Source organism: Epinephelus fuscoguttatus, linkage group LG14, assembly GCF_011397635.1.
Source record: "Epinephelus fuscoguttatus linkage group LG14, E.fuscoguttatus.final_Chr_v1".
Taxonomy (NCBI): Eukaryota; Metazoa; Chordata; class Actinopteri; order Perciformes; family Serranidae; genus Epinephelus; species Epinephelus fuscoguttatus.
In genome coordinates this window covers 39,097,306-39,112,986 of record NC_064765.1, presented here as the reverse complement: position 1 = coordinate 39,112,986, position 15,681 = coordinate 39,097,306, and the positions used below count along the sequence as shown (strand labels likewise).

General features: G+C 39.2%; 2 protein-coding genes across 2 annotated transcripts in view; one reads left to right on the top strand and one right to left on the bottom strand.

Moving 5' to 3' along the window:
* Nucleotides 1-6,599, bottom strand: part of vrk1 (VRK serine/threonine kinase 1) — a 36,101-nt gene extending 29,502 nt beyond the window's left edge. Inside the window, exons 1-6 of the mRNA XM_049596301.1 lie at nucleotides 6,504-6,599; nucleotides 5,739-5,898; nucleotides 5,445-5,500; nucleotides 2,446-2,515; nucleotides 1,689-1,776; nucleotides 222-330 (exon numbers count right to left, since the gene is read on the bottom strand). Of these exons, the coding sequence (XP_049452258.1) occupies nucleotides 222-330; nucleotides 1,689-1,776; nucleotides 2,446-2,515; nucleotides 5,445-5,500; nucleotides 5,739-5,898 (483 nt within the window). The 5' untranslated portion in view covers nucleotides 6,504-6,599. The remainder of the gene's footprint in view (nucleotides 1-221; nucleotides 331-1,688; nucleotides 1,777-2,445; nucleotides 2,516-5,444; nucleotides 5,501-5,738; nucleotides 5,899-6,503) is intronic.
* Nucleotides 6,600-10,739: 4,140 nt separating this feature from the next.
* The window catches only part of si:dkey-288a3.2 (protein phosphatase 1 regulatory subunit 37), a 111,858-nt gene continuing 106,916 nt past the window's right edge, over nucleotides 10,740-15,681 (top strand). Inside the window, exon 1 of the mRNA XM_049596302.1 lies at nucleotides 10,740-10,896. Coding sequence (XP_049452259.1) covers nucleotides 10,740-10,896 — 157 coding nt within the window. The remainder of the gene's footprint in view (nucleotides 10,897-15,681) is intronic.

The window sequence follows — 15,681 nt, the reverse complement described above, 5'->3', positions numbered from 1 at the left end:
GCTATATCTACCAATTCCCAACATGGACCCATATATCCGTCCAGCCAATATACTTGCCAAGCTTTATCACTAATGCCTGCATGCTTTCCCACTGACTTGAGTTAGCCTAGTTAGCAAATTCCCTCAAAATTCTTGTAATTCCATTGTAGTTTGCAACTTCTTTGCAATTCAGTGGAAAACATAAAAGTGAAATGAAACCATCTGATCATGAAATAACCAACCAGTCGAAGACCGAGCTGCAGAACCAGTTTTCTGGGGAACCTCCTTTCACTTTCTTCAAACTTCTTCTGCAGGTCTGTGCCGAGCCTGTCAATAACCATGAACCTATACCTGGAAGGTACATAGAATATTTAAGTACTCCTGAAGTGTCAGACAAGCACTGTTACTGAATTGTTGATGTAACTGTTACATTAAAGTAATAAATATGTTAAAAGTAAAAGCAATCGACATATGGCACTGCAGAACAGCAGAAGAGCAGAATATACATTTGGAAATGTCTGCCCCAGGGTCCGAAATTAACACCCACCAAGGGCCAAATGCAGATAGATTTTCTGTTTGGCAAGTAAATCTCAGAAGGCTGTCTGTCACGCTGGCAGGTAAATCTTTGTACCAAAAAAGTCATGTAACAAAAAACTATGCTGAGAGTCTCTACCACACTTTGGTGTCATTTATGTTTGCGCTGTTTCTTTCCTCTTTCATCTGTATGAGTTGGAGATGAGTTTGACGATCACAGGGACAGGGACTTCATTGTGCATTCAGGAGCACCTTGTGAAATCTACATTGCTTTATACAGCAAAGGGTCTAGACCCCGACCATGGTGCATTCAAATTCACCTTGCAAACTGAGTAATCTATACTCGATTGGCCATGAAGGTTGTTTAAAATGAGAGCTTCTATTCATCTGTCAATACCTTGTTCCCTTAGCATTTTTAATAATTCGATACTAAAATCATAACAATATCCCATTCTTTTCTACACACAGATTTTGAAAATTTAAGGTTGTTTTACAGCAGCATTTTAAATTGAATACTAAAGTCATACATATGTACTTTTTCTATGTTTTTTGCATGCATGGTTTTCCTGTATAGAGAATTAGGGGGCAGCCACATTGTCAAATTTCTTCCCGCCTCCAGCTCTCGTCAAAACTCTGACAAGTGTCATAATGTAAAACACTATTTTCTAAAAGCCTTGCACTTTAAGCATTGTGTCATGTATAACTGCAACTGCGGCATTACTTTGATGTGGAGGTGCTATCATAATTAGCACAGTGCATCAGAAAAGACAGGAGCATAGGACATCACTGGGACTACAGAAAATTGCAGATAAACATTTAATATCCAGGAATTCACATTATAGACACAACTGACTATCCATGTCACAATTTGGCCACAATGTAATAATACTTGTTTTTTTTCCCAATATATATAAAATTATTAGAACTCCTAAAATATGTTGGTTGTGAAAAGGGTTTGCTGGAGCCAGTTGAAGGCACGGTACACATGCACATGCGAGCACATGATGAGGATGGAGCCACCTTTGCCATATTTTACGCCAGAAAAAACCTTGGCATGTGGCAGGCATTCTGACCATTAAAACAGTGCCACAGTACAAGGTTTATTTACACCAGAGACAAGATGATGTGAAAAAATGATACATTTTGCCCTGAGGAGGTCCTGGTCAAAGTCTTACCTTTTCCCTCCTCTCTCATGCAGACCTGAGCCCCAGTATCTAGGAACGCCCAAATTTTTCAACTTGTAAGACTTCATCCAGCTCTGAACTGTGGAACAAGAGCATTATTAGAAAAGTTTGACATACTTTTTCTGTCCAAAATGTTCTAAAAATATGTGTATACATCTCTGAAGAGCACAATATGAAAATCAAAGATGGTTTGGTTGCTAAAATTTCCTGTGAACACACTGCTAACTGGCGTGGTGACAGTGGGTGATGGCTGTGATGCTCAAAGTAATAAGAGTATAATTCTGTGGGGTGGGGGTGGGCAGCGCGGCCGCAAGCTAATCTGCTGCTGGGACAAATATTTACCAACAACGTGAGATTCCTGCATGAATAAAATATGAGCCTTTGGTTCCTTAGTAATATAACAGTTAATTGTCAGGGGAGATTGACATTTGGATTGTTATTATATAAAATGCAAAGCTGTGGCCTGGGGGCCAATGGCGCTGCCACCAGAAGCTTCCTTTCCTCTGCAGGGCCCCTCCGTGCCTGAGCTACAAGATTGTCTTTTTTAATTAAGAAAGTTGGCTTTCTTTTATTTGTTTGCCCTGGTGGTGAGAGACTATGTTGTGTTATGATCACAAGGCTAACTTTAGTTTAGCTTAATGCCATACTTTAAGGTGTGTGTGTGTGTGTGTGTGTGTGTGTGTGTGTGTGTGTGTGTGTGTGTGTGTGTGTGCGTGCATGTGCTTGTAAGAAATGATAGTTGGCTTACTCATTTCAGGCTTAGCAGCTCTCATGTAAAACTTGAGCTCAGAGAAAAGTGGTCCATTGTCACTGGGCTCCTGTGGAAAAAGTAACAAGTACATGTATGTGTAGATATGATTTAACAGATGCTTAGACCAAAAATAGCATTGCAAATACATGGGACTGTGGCTGCGGGAAGCATCAGCAATTAGCGGGGCCCCAAGAAATCTCTAAATACCCTAAATATATATGAATAAATGTTATATAGACTATAGGGTAGGGTATATGGAGGATAGCCAAATAGCTTTGCCAAATAGTATTTGCAGATCTTCTTTGTCTTCTATGACAATAAACTGAATATTTTTGGATGTTGGACCATTGGTTGGATAAAACAAATCATTTGAAGACATCACCTTGGACAATTTGATGAGTGATGGACATTTTTCACTATTTACTTACATTTTACAAATCAAATGGTTAAAGCGACACTTACCTTTCTGGAAATTTTACACTTTTCTTTGTTTAGGTTAAAATACTATTAATTCCACCAGAGATAAAAACTCAAAATGTCCTGTCTGTCTTCCCCCCGTGGAGGCCTACAACTGACATAACCGCTCACGTAGCATCTCTCCCCGCCCACAACCAGGAAGAGTGAGTCTGTGAGACAACAAATAAGCTAGTAACAGGGACACTTGTGGATATAAACTTTTCTCCGTAACAATGGCAGACAAATGCGGACCACCGCTTCCACTTCCACTTCGGACCACAGCTGCTCCAACAGGGAGATCAGTTGGCAAAAGAAAGAATATTGCATAAAAAGCTAACACTAAGAAAGAACTCCATGCTGCAAGAGCCAAAACTCGGGTCAACATCGGCTTTGCTTTTGTGCGATGACGAAGAATGATGCAGCTTCATCCTGTATCATAGGTTATAACATTATATATGACAACACAGCATCCAATTGCTAATGGTAAGCCTACTGTAGCCTAACGTACCCTGAGCCTCTAGCATTTACGTGATATTATAAAACTCATCAGTCATCACTGACCCCAGATAAGTTTCAAAACTCCGGGGTTGCATTTGACTGTGCAGGACAGGTAACGTTATGTTTAGTTTGCTAGTAGTAGCTTACTCCTCTTCTCTTCTCTTGGCGTGATACACTCGCTCTCCTCTTCCGTGTATCTAACGTTACCTTGCCAACACCTACATCTATCATAGACGTAATGAGGATGTAATGGAGGAGGGGGATGGGACTTTGGAGGGAGGCGGGAGTTGTGGATGTTCAAATTTTTGTGCTGTGTGAAATGCAAGAAAGGTAAGAGTAGCTTTAATTGGGACATAAATTGACAGACCGATCAATTACTGAAATAACATTTAGTGACAGCCCTATTAAAGTGTATACAGTAAAGAAAAGTATGTAAGCAACAAGAAATATATAAGTAAGAAGCAGTTCTGACTTGTGATTTGCTCCATTGTTAACAATGACCAAATACAGTCAGGGATTTTAAAAAGAGAGCTACCCCAGTATAAACAATAGAGCAAAATCTCAGTTGGGTTTCAAATGTATACTGTTGTTATATTGTTATACGGCTTACTGCCAAACCCTGCCCTGTAAAGGTTCTAATGCAAATATGTCATTGTGGGCCACATTAATATAACTGATTTGACTCCAGCTAACAGGTGACAGTCAACAATCTCATACACTCAGGGTCTGAGTGAGAGGAAATAACTTGTCAGTCTTCTGTGTTCCCAGGGACCAAAATCAACTTTTTGACGTCCCGGCCAAAATGGCTGGTAGATTAAAAAAATATGTAAACCAGCCAAGCATATTGTTTTACCGACCAAAATAATAAATTGCCATTTTTGTTACACATATACATTTGTTAACGTATATTTCATTGAGATAATAAGGTATTATGTTGAACACAAACTTGAAGAAGAGGCCAGATCAAAATCTGGAGCAAAATTATTTTAGAATATTGAACAACTCATCAGCCTCAGCCACTACTCAAATACTGGTAAAATGTGCAAGTGGCTGCTAGATTTGTAAAATCTAGCAGTGCCTGGTAGATTTTGCTGTCTCCCTTGTTGTTGTTTTTTTGCACAATCACTTTGCACTAAATATTAAATAAATTTTGTACTTTCTTTGCATGTCTAGCTTTTAAATTTTGAATCTGACTCTTTGTCCTTGACTGCTGTAACACTGGAATTTCTCAATTGTGGGATAATAAAACAACTGACAGGTAATGCGAATAACATTGATCATCTTGTTACAATGCAATGTTCTGCTGGGAAACCTTGGGTCGTGGCATTCATGTGGATACCAATTTATGCACTCCACTCACCCAAACACCGATGCAGACCAAGTATGGCCCCTAATGGGGCCACAGGACTCAAAGGATCCGCCACCAACGCCCCAGTGCCAGACACCTTGCAATTGTGCTTTGAGAAACATTTCTCTTAAACTGCTGGACTGTTTGACCATGCATTCCACAACTTCCCCAGTCTGTTGCTGCCCCTGTCCCAACTTTTCTGGAACATGCTGTAGGCACCAAATGCAGAATGAGTGTATATTTACATAAAACAATAAAGTTTATCAGTTTCAACATAAATATCTTGTCTTTGTACTGTATTCAATAAAATATAGGTTGAAAATGATTTGCAAATTATTGCATTCTGTTTTTATTTACATTTTCCATGCCATCTCAACTTTTTTGGAATTGGGGTTGTACTTGATCTTGCCAAAGTCCAGTCTGACCACTTGCTGGGCACTTGTGCTAACCTACTGTATCTATTGTTCACTCACACTATGATTAGAGATACATAAATGTAAATCAGGTCATTGTTGCAGTATTATTACAGCTACTGCACAGAGGGAACTAATTTAGCAGCTAAGCTGCACTCAAGGAAGTGGTCTGTGGTTGTATCTTCATTGCTCTTTCAGGAACTGCACACATGATGTATATAAAAGAAAAAAAGTATTAACACACAATTTCAGTTCATTTTATATGTTGTTTAGAGTCTTACCACTTTGATGACGTAGCGAGCATCGGTGCCCACAGGTTTTGCAGAATCCTCTTCAGCTGGGAACAAGAAGTGGAATAATTTCACCACTTACTAGAATTTAAAATAAATTGCTGCAGTGTCAGACTTTGCACAGTACAAATATGCATTTAAATAGATGAAATAGCTAAAGCCTTACAAATGTTTGTGTCTTGCATCACAGTTCAGGCATTAATCTTAGTCTGAGAAAAAGTCTGCAGTCAGAGGTCTTCTAGCATTGCATGTTCTACTTTTGAACAGCATTCCATCTATTCTTACCCAGATATATGAGACCAAAGCCGCCCTGGCCGATTGGAGCCCCCAGCTTCCACATCTTCTTCCCAGTGTCTGTGAGGACCTCACCAGGTGGAAACTCTTCTGCCAGCTTCCTCTTAGCTGGAGCTCTGCCTTTCCCTGCCGCCTTAACTTTGGGAGGCATCTGAAACACACTCAGCTTTACAGCATAATGCATCCTGGGAGGAGGTTTTCAAAGTGTAGTTACTTTACACTGTGAATAGACCAATTAGCTCTTATCTGACGCATGTGACCAAACCGTAACCTGTCGAAACCTTAACGTATTTCACAAATGATTTATGGTGGTTGTTTTATGGTTACATGGTTTTGGCTGGATGTCATGTTATTCTATGTATAATCACTAGCAAAGTTATCTAACCACATCATGTGTCCGTTGAGTTAGCCTAATGTTATTGCAGCTTTTACATTCGGCAATATTAAACATTGCTTGAGGCAATAATTACCAGTATGTGTTCTAGAAAGCCTCCTGCTTAATGACAGAAGGCGTTAACGGGCAGAGTAGGATAGGAAAGCTGCGTCTGCAGACGAACCGAGCAACGTTATCTTTTCATAGATATCAGTTAGCGTTAGCTTTCATGCTAGCCGCGCTACCTCGTTAGCATTGGTATCTCACGTTAGCAGTTACATGACGTTTAATAAGAAACGCTCCTGGATACCCGTGACGGTGTCAGTTAAACAGTCACTTAACGTTACACATTTTATTAGCCAAATGATAAGATGAAAACACACCTTGATGTTGTTTCTTGTAGGTTTACTGCGTATGAGGACCAAACTTCCCGCAAAACTACCGGTCAGGAAGTTGCGTCACGACGCCTTGCTATTCTATTGGTCAGTGCCTGTGTGTCTTACGACAGAGATAGTTCGTCAGTGTACAACACTAGTGTTTAGATACTTTATCTGGAATACTAAGGATATTCTGTACAAAAGTAAATAACTGTTTTATCGCTCATGGTTTGACAATGGAATTGCTATTTTTGTCATTTTTGTTGCTGTCCCAACTGGTTTTCACTTCAGTTTTTTAAAAGATGTTATCTTATGTAAATGAACATTATTAGCTATAGGTATATTTTTATCGGAAATAATGATAATGTGAAGTAACAGACACATCAAAAATACTTTGGACTGTGTTACACCCCCTGCAGCAAGTCCTTTTTGTCTTCTGTAATGAGTGATTTGCAGTGGGAGAAAACAAATATTGTATCACTAATAAAGTAAAAGAATTTACATTGAATTTACCCACCTAAAGAAGTGTTGGAAAGATTTAAGTTAAATAGAGATTATACATGTGCTTTTTTGTACTTTGGATAGAAAAACGATATTTCATTTATTCTTTCACTGTGAGCATTCAAGTTTATTTTAGATGGACATGAAAGACTTTGTAAATAGGAAAATGGGCACTAATATACAGATTAATGTATTTGATGTGATGTTATCTTTTGTGCTCTATAGAATGGATAGCAATGCTACCTATACTATTCAGCTTCCATAAATCGAAATGGTACACACTATAGCACCTTACCAAAAGATGTGAGGAACAAAAAAAGTCTTTCAATATTTTATTGTTCTTTGAATTCTTAAAAGACTTGATATGAATTTTCTTGTATGACAGTTATATACCTTTTCGCTATAAAGTGTTTTGGACAAAACAAAACAAAAAAAGCAACTGGTGCACACTGTGTGCTTCAACTCTTGCAGCCTTTAACTGAACTGTACTGAAGGAGCAGAGAGGAAATCTGAGCAAACTGAGATGCAGCAAGGATATTTCTGGGTGTTGTGTGAGTGTCTGGAGAAGCTGTGCAGCAGCAACTGAGAGAAGCTTTTAGGCTCTCTGAAACACCTAAAAAATAGCAGCAGAGTGGGACATTCAGTAACAAATTCTGACCATTACGACATCAAGTTGAAAATAAAGTACAAACAGTACAAATTTCAGACTGAGCACAGAACTCTCATGGAAAATTAACAGTAAAATAAAATAAATAAAAAGGTCAGATGTCTGATTACAAAACCAAATATGAATGTTACTGTAAATATGCAAGGCTTGTTTGGTTTTTATACATTTCAGTGGGGTCTTGAAAATTACTAACTCAAATAAAAAGACAAGAAAAAGTGGTGTGGCATTAATAAATTGTTAAGCCATAATGATCAAGCTATTGTGACCCATTTCCCCTTTTTTAGATTCGCCATTAACACTACAGATTTGACAGCATTATATTCTAAACTGGGCGTGTTAAAGTCCTTTTACAATATCCAATTTTGAAATGATTCCCAAAAACATCTTACATAATAACATGAAAAAAAAGCTTAAATCTCTGTTGTCTCTTTATACATTTCACATTGAATTTGTCGATGAATTCATTGTACTCAAGAACATTCCCACTTGAGCGCAATCCAGTAGTTGGCAGAAACTTTTTGGATGCAATTAAAACCAAAAAAAGGAGAAGAAGAGGAAGAAAAACTATTGAAACACCTGTTGGGAATCATACATCTGTGGTGGTATGGTATTGATGTTTGGGTTTATTGAACAAGTAAGGAGGAAGCCTTTCCCTTAATTTGTTATTATATATTCTACAAATATAACTCAAAGTTACTCATGGAGTCAGCACGAGATAACAGTGCACCACAAATTATTTGACAACATTTTTTATTTTTTGTTAATGCCTTATGAATATATTAATGTGACTAAGGTCTGGGTCATAGTGTGAAATGCTCTTGAACATTTGAGTCCAAAGTAGATTTTGCATTTCTTACATCTCTTGCTGTTGACTAGTCCTTCATGCTTTAAGAGTTTTTGATAAATGTGATTGTAGCCTCAGATTCTTTTCTTTGGTGTGCCAACAGCTGAAACAAAAGGAGAGAAATAGTGGAGTTAATTTGGAAACACTCAGGATGCAGCTATAGCTCTATCTGTGACCTCAGTTCCTGATTCTGACACATAATGTTCCGAATGCAAACCATAGGGGAACAATCAACATCAGTTCAACCCATAAAAAAATAAATAGAAATTGTTAGTTATCAGTGTTTTTTGTTTGTTTGTTCTTTTGATAATGAAACTCTACCAGCTGATTGAGATGTCAATTTGAAGGAGATGTGGATAAAGTTAAACGTTGATTGACAGCCAAATTGAATTTTCAAAAATTTGCACATATTTTTTGCATATATTTTTCTTCAGTAATGTGACCATAGATTATTATCATTTTTAAATTACACATCTCCTGTGTTGGAAAGTAACAATATATAAAATCCGATACATAAAATACTTTACATATCACATAAAGATAAAACATCTGTTAAAGCTGCAAGTTATTTTCTTTTTTTTTTTCTTTTGGGCAGTGTAACATCCTAAAAAACACAATAGACTATCTGTCATATTATTATCTTCCAAAGTTAATGGCTAATGTGTTAGCATTTACACATCCAGTAAGCAAATTTGCATTTCCTAGGATAGCGAAGGAATGACTCGTCCCTCTTATTGGCTTGTCCTTGTTGCCTTCGTTGGTTGGATTAGTAAGGTTTAGGCAAGAGGAGTGAGAGTAGTTAGGGTTAGAGTAAGAATATAAAGGAATGCCAAACAGAAGCAGAGAAAAGCAGAGTAGGGTGGATCATCCTTTTGCTGTCCAAGTAAATACACGTTTGCATCCAGCAGACTTGAGTAACTATACAGTAAATCTCACTACATTTCTTGTTAAGTCCTGCCCTTCTGTGTCAGGATTTGCTTGTACTTAGCACTTGAATGAATCAGTGTTAGAGTTAGGGCAAAGTGGTCATGGTTAGGGTTAGTACAGCCAATCCCAGCACAGTAGAGTGGACTTGCCAAGAGATGCAGGATCCACAATAATGCAGCAGATGGAGCAATATTAGCATTTCGTTTGAGTTGTGTTTGTGTCCACTTGAGAAATGTAAGTTTAATTTTCACCCTCCTTGACTCTAGTTTGGATGGGACCCACCCAGAATGGCTGACACAAGGCAGGACAGTCCTGATCATGAAAGACCCCCAGAAGGGAACCATCCCATCCAACTACAGACCGATAACCTGTCTCTCCACAACATGGAAGCTTTTCTCCTCAACAGCTCCTCAACAGTTCAAACTCTTCGCAGCCTCTGCTCCAGCTCTGCTCCAAGTGGGTTTGTTTGGGGGCATGGCTCAGTGGCCCACAGATGGGCATTGTGTGCATAGATAATGTGTTACATAGTGATGCAACCGAGTTACGGAAGTAAAGGCAAGAATGCAAACACGGCGCTTCAGGCAGCTGAGGAGCTGTGTGTCTGTGGAGAGAGAGCTCTCTTTAGCCTGGACTTTGGGCTTTTTGACTTTATAGACCTTATACATGCATAAAATACTATACAAAACACTGAAGAAGAGGGAAAAACACAAAAAGCATAATAGGTCTACTAATGTATGAAAATAGTAAAAAGAAAGGTTAAGATTTTTTTTTTTTTTTTTTTTGTTATGCAGAAACCCTGATGCTTCTGCATATGACCTGCTTGAACCAGGACAAACGCTGGTGATAGATTTACTTTCCAGTATCACCTGCCTATCTCTTTGCGTATATTCCCCTAAATGTTCCTGTAAATGCTGAATTTGGACAGGAACAGGATGTAAATGTGCACAAGCCTTACCCATTCTGTATGTGTCATTTGATACAAACATACTGGGTTTCAGTTGGAACCTGGCGCACAACTCATGAATAAGATATTGATTCTTTAGTGTCTTTTTTTTCCAAGTGTGCACAGAGTGAAGAGAGCAGCACTTGATAGCCAAGAGGGCAGATGGTATGTTTGGCTGTTTGTATGTCAACTGTTGCAAACATTTCTGCTGCCTGTTTTTAAATTAGTATTCCTGTTGCCGTGGCTCCTGGAGGAGATTCGGTGGCTGTTGACACATCAAGTGTTTCCTGCTTGAAGTGAACTGGCCCTTTGCTTTCACATTCCGATTGAAAGCTCCATGGTGGAGTCCTAAACAGAGGGATGACCCCCTGTAGTGACAATAATGAGCAGACTGATGACGGAGCAGAAGAAGCCAACAAGAACGAGAAGAGAAGCAAAGCAGCAAAGCATGTATCTTTCCCCCCTGATGAACAGATAGTATCCGGCTTTGCTGAGCACAGGGACGCTGACAGAAAGGGTAAGCTGTTGTTTAACTGTCTGCCAGGTTGAGTAAAGATGATTTAATATCATGACAATATCATATTGGTGACCTTTGATCAGCAGTCCTATTAAATTTAAACATTTTCTCCATTAATGATTTAACAAAAATGCCACATTTTTAAAGAGTCTGCATTGTCCTGTGTAATATAGAAAACCTTCCCCTTTTGACCTCCTAAACCATAACATGCTTTTGATGAATTTCTCACAGTGAACAATGACTGTATTCACTCATTCACTATATTCTTAGTGTCTCTGTCTTCATTGGATATTACCCAGATAGCACACATACATCTGGCTGACGTCGGCCCGATGTATTAAGTTTAGATTAAGACGTAGCAGGGAGAGCGTTTGCTCATTGCCAATGTGTCACTGAGACGTCGGCCTTTAATCGAAAATGACCACCGCACGACGTTCAAATGATCAATAAAAGAAGCTGCGCTCAGTGGGTGCTCCTTCTATATTAATATTCATATGCTTCATTAACTACGACCTTTATTCATTTAGGTCGGACCTTTCAAACTACAAATATTTCAACATCCAATGTGAGAAATCAATGTGCTAACATTCAAAAATAGCTAACTGTTACCCTATTTCGTGTGTAAGTGTGCACAATGAAGAGACAAAAGTCAATTTGAAACTTTATTTTCAAATTTCCACAAACAATATCTGATGGCCAGTCCACTTCTCCCTGGCAGCCTGCAAGAGACAGAAATGACAATAAGCGCATAACTTCAAAAAAAATCCCAACTTCACCATTATATATATAGGCTATATACAGTACAGGCCAAAAGTTTGGACACACCTTCTCATTCAATGCGTTTTCTTTATTTTCATGACTATTTACATTGTAGATTCTCACTGAAGGCATCAAAACTATGAATGAACACATGTGGAGTTATGTACTTAACAAAAAAGGTGAAATAACTGAAAACATGTTTTATATTCTAGTTTCTTCAAAATAGCCACCCTTTGCTCTGATTACTGCTTTGCACACTCTTGGCATTCTCTCCATGAGCTTCAAGAGGTAGTCACCTGAAATGGTTTCCAACAGTCTTGAAGGAGTTCCCAGAGGTGTTTCGCACTTGTTGGCCCCTTTGCCTTCACTCTGCGGTCCAACTCACCCCAAACCATCTCCATTGGGTTCAGGTCCGGTGACTGTGGAGGCCAGGTCATCTGCCGCAGCACTCCATCACTCTCCTTCTTGGTCAAATAGCCCTTACACAGCCTGGAGGTGTGTTTGGGGTCATTGTCCTGTTGAAAAATAAATGATCGTCCAACTAAACGCAAACCGGATGGGATGGCATGTCGCTGCAGGATGCTGTGGTAGCCATGCTGGTTCAGTGTGCCTTCAATTTTGAATAAATCCCCAACAGTGTCACCAGCAAAACACCCCCACACCATCACACCTCCTCCTCCATGCTTCACAGTGGGAACCAGGCATGTGGAATCCATCCGTTCACCTTTTCTGCGTCTCACAAAGACACGGCGGTTGGAACCAAAGATCTCAAATTTGGACTCTTCAGACCAAAGCACAGATTTCCACTGGTCTAATGTCCATTCCTTGTGTTTCTTGGCCCAAACAAATCTCTTCTGCTTGTTGCCTCTCCTTAGCAGTGGTTTCCTAGCAGCTATTTGACCATGAAGGCCTGATTCGCGCAGTCTCCTCTTAACAGTTGTTCTAGAGATGGGTCTGCTGCTAGAACTCTGTGTGGCATTCATCTGGTCTCTGATCTGAGCTGCTGTTAACTTGCGATTTCTGAGGCTGGTGACTCTGATGAACTTATCCTCAGAAGCAGAGGTGACTCTTGGTCTTCCTTTCCTGGGTCGGTCCTCATGTGTGCAAGTTTTGTTGTAGCGCTTGATGGTTTTTGCGACTCCACTTGGGGACACATTTAAAGTTTTTGCAATTTTCCGGACTGACTGACCTTCATTTCTTAAAGTAATGATGGCCACTCGTTTTTCTTTAGTTAGCTGATTGGTTCTTGCCATAATATGAATTTTAACAGTTGTCCAATAGGGCTGTCGGCTGTGTATTAACCTGACTTCTGCACAACACAACTGATGGTCCCAACCCCATTGATAAAGCAAGAAATTCCACTAATTAACCCTGATAAGGCACACCTGTGAAGTGGAAACCATTTCAGGTGACTACCTCTTGAAGCTCATGGAGAGAATGCCAAGAGTGTGCAAAGCAGTAATCAGAGCGAAGGGTGGCTATTTTGAAGAAACTAGAATATAAAACATGTTTTCAGTTATTTCACCTTTTTTTGTTAAGTACATAACTCCACATGTGTTCATTCATAGTTTTGATGCCTTCAGTGAGAATCTACAATGTAAATAGTCATGAAAATAAAGAAAACGCATTGAATGAGAAGGTGTGTCCAAACTTTTGGCCTGTACTGTATATTTAGCATTTTAGCTGTCTTTTAGCCAGATTGAAGGCTTTGGGTCCGTCACTCTGCTTAATTTAGTGTTGAAACGATTAAATAACGAGATACATTAAACCATGATTTCAAAACTGCGCTATTACCTGCAGCCACCAAGTCAGTTTGCTTTGCAGAGGAGGACACATCGACTGATAAATTGCCCATAAAAATCACATTAACAACATACCAAAGGCATCCTTAAACTTCAGTATGGCCCTGTTTAAACGACAACGGTTTCTATAAAAACGGAAAAGTCTGTCCTTTGCGTTTTAGAAAACTTCCGCGTATGACGACATTATTGAAACAATCTCCATTCACACGGAGCCACAGAATCAAGTAAGGTAAAGCTGCAGTACTGGAGGCTGCAGTTTCAGGATCGCAATTTTAGGACCGTTTAATTTTCTGAGCAGAGGCTGCAACCTGAAGTTTTTTTTGTTTTTTTTTTTTGCTATACCCAAATACTATTTCTTATTAAATAGTTATAATCAGTGTCAGCAGTAACGCGTAATTTGATTGATGAAGCCCAGATAACTAAGCATTACCATTGCCGGTCCTCTCCGCTCCTCTCACTCACACCTAAACACCTGTTCTGGGATACACAGTTTCGGCCCGCTTTGCCTGACCTCCGCGGTCCTCTCTGCTCCTCTCACCCACACTTGAGCACCCGTTCTAGGATACACAGTGTCGGCCTGCCCGGCCTGACCTCCATGCTCCGTGGCACCATTTTGAACTATGTAACAAACTCCCAGTTAGCTAGGCTTGATAGAATTACCACACTCTTGGGTTAGTTGTAATGCAGTGTTACAACTAAGCCACCTATAGTGCATTTTCTTTATTTTTGCACTTCAAACTTATGTTCAGTTTGAACTAATGTCCTTAATTAAATGAAATGTATTTTGTATTTTTTATATTTCAGGTATCTTATTGACACACAGTTTCACAGTCTCATCAATATTCATACATTCAACACCAGAGTTTGGTAAGGGTTACTTTAAAAGTAATCAAAGTACTTTACTGAAAAGTAACGAGTTACTTTACAAAGTTACTCCCTGAGAAGAGTAACTCAAGTATTTTTAAAGTACCTTTGAGTATTCTACATTTCCTATTGGGCAATGGACCACAGGGCGCTAATTCTACATTTTTTTGTCTCCAAAATTAAAGTTATGGACCACTAGCCCTTCACTGAGATCCAGTTCTCCCATCACAGCCGTCACTTTGACCAGTAGAAACACACAACGATCTGCTGCCGTAGACAACTGTATGACAACAACACCCCAGCATTTTAATATTTCCTCTAGGGATGTTACCACACAGAGTAAAAGGGAAAATGATGGTGTGAAACAGCAGAGGCACTTTGTCAACCCACTGAGTTAACGTTACTGTCATTAGCATCAAGCTAGCAAACAATGGTACATCCTCACGGTCGGACATAAAGTAATAACATTAACAAATAGCGGCGGGGCTTTTATTCACCACAACTGCAGAGGCTCCCAGCTTCATTTGAAACAAACTACATTACAGACGGTCCGTTATTTATTAATCCCTCTGTGTTTTCTTTTACTTTTTATCCGCTCCCGTTGTCTTTATAAAGTTAACACATCCCACCGTCATTTCAGACTCAACACTTCTTGAAGTTGTTTCAAATTAAAAGCCCCTTATAACCTCGGCTGAGAGAATCCCTCCATTTTCTAAATAGGCTTTTACTGTGAAATATTTGTAGGAACTTGTTGTGGAGGATACAGGAGCTTGAATGTTAACGTACAGTACTTAAAATGTAGCTCCTGCCATCTGCTGACGCTTTTAGGTGACTACAACAACATGTCGGCTGGCACATGAACAGACACAGTGACTGAAATAATAGTAAAAGTAATAAAAATAGGACAAGAATAACCCGATGACATCACACACATCATGAAAGACGACCGGGGATAATTGGTGTGTACCATTGTGTAGTGTGTCATGTCTGTCGGCCAAGTCACAGCACGATTTTATGACTCCACAATCATGTAATGTGACATAGTGACTGTCAGAACGGGCAGAAAAGTCATGTAGTGTACTGTAATCTGCAGCTTTGAATGTAATAATCCCACAAATGTAATAAATTTCCCACAAACGTACTAACAGCTGCCTACTACAAACGTAACACACAATTTTCTGCAAATGTAGTAACTATTACATTTGCGGAAAATTATTACATATGTGGGAAGGTGAAAATCTAAACTGTAATAACTTCCCACAAATGTAATATGAGACTGAATAATGATCTTTGTGGTTGTTGTTGTTTGTTGGTTTACTTAAGCTGTGTTCACACCAAACGTGAATTAGATTAGACGCGA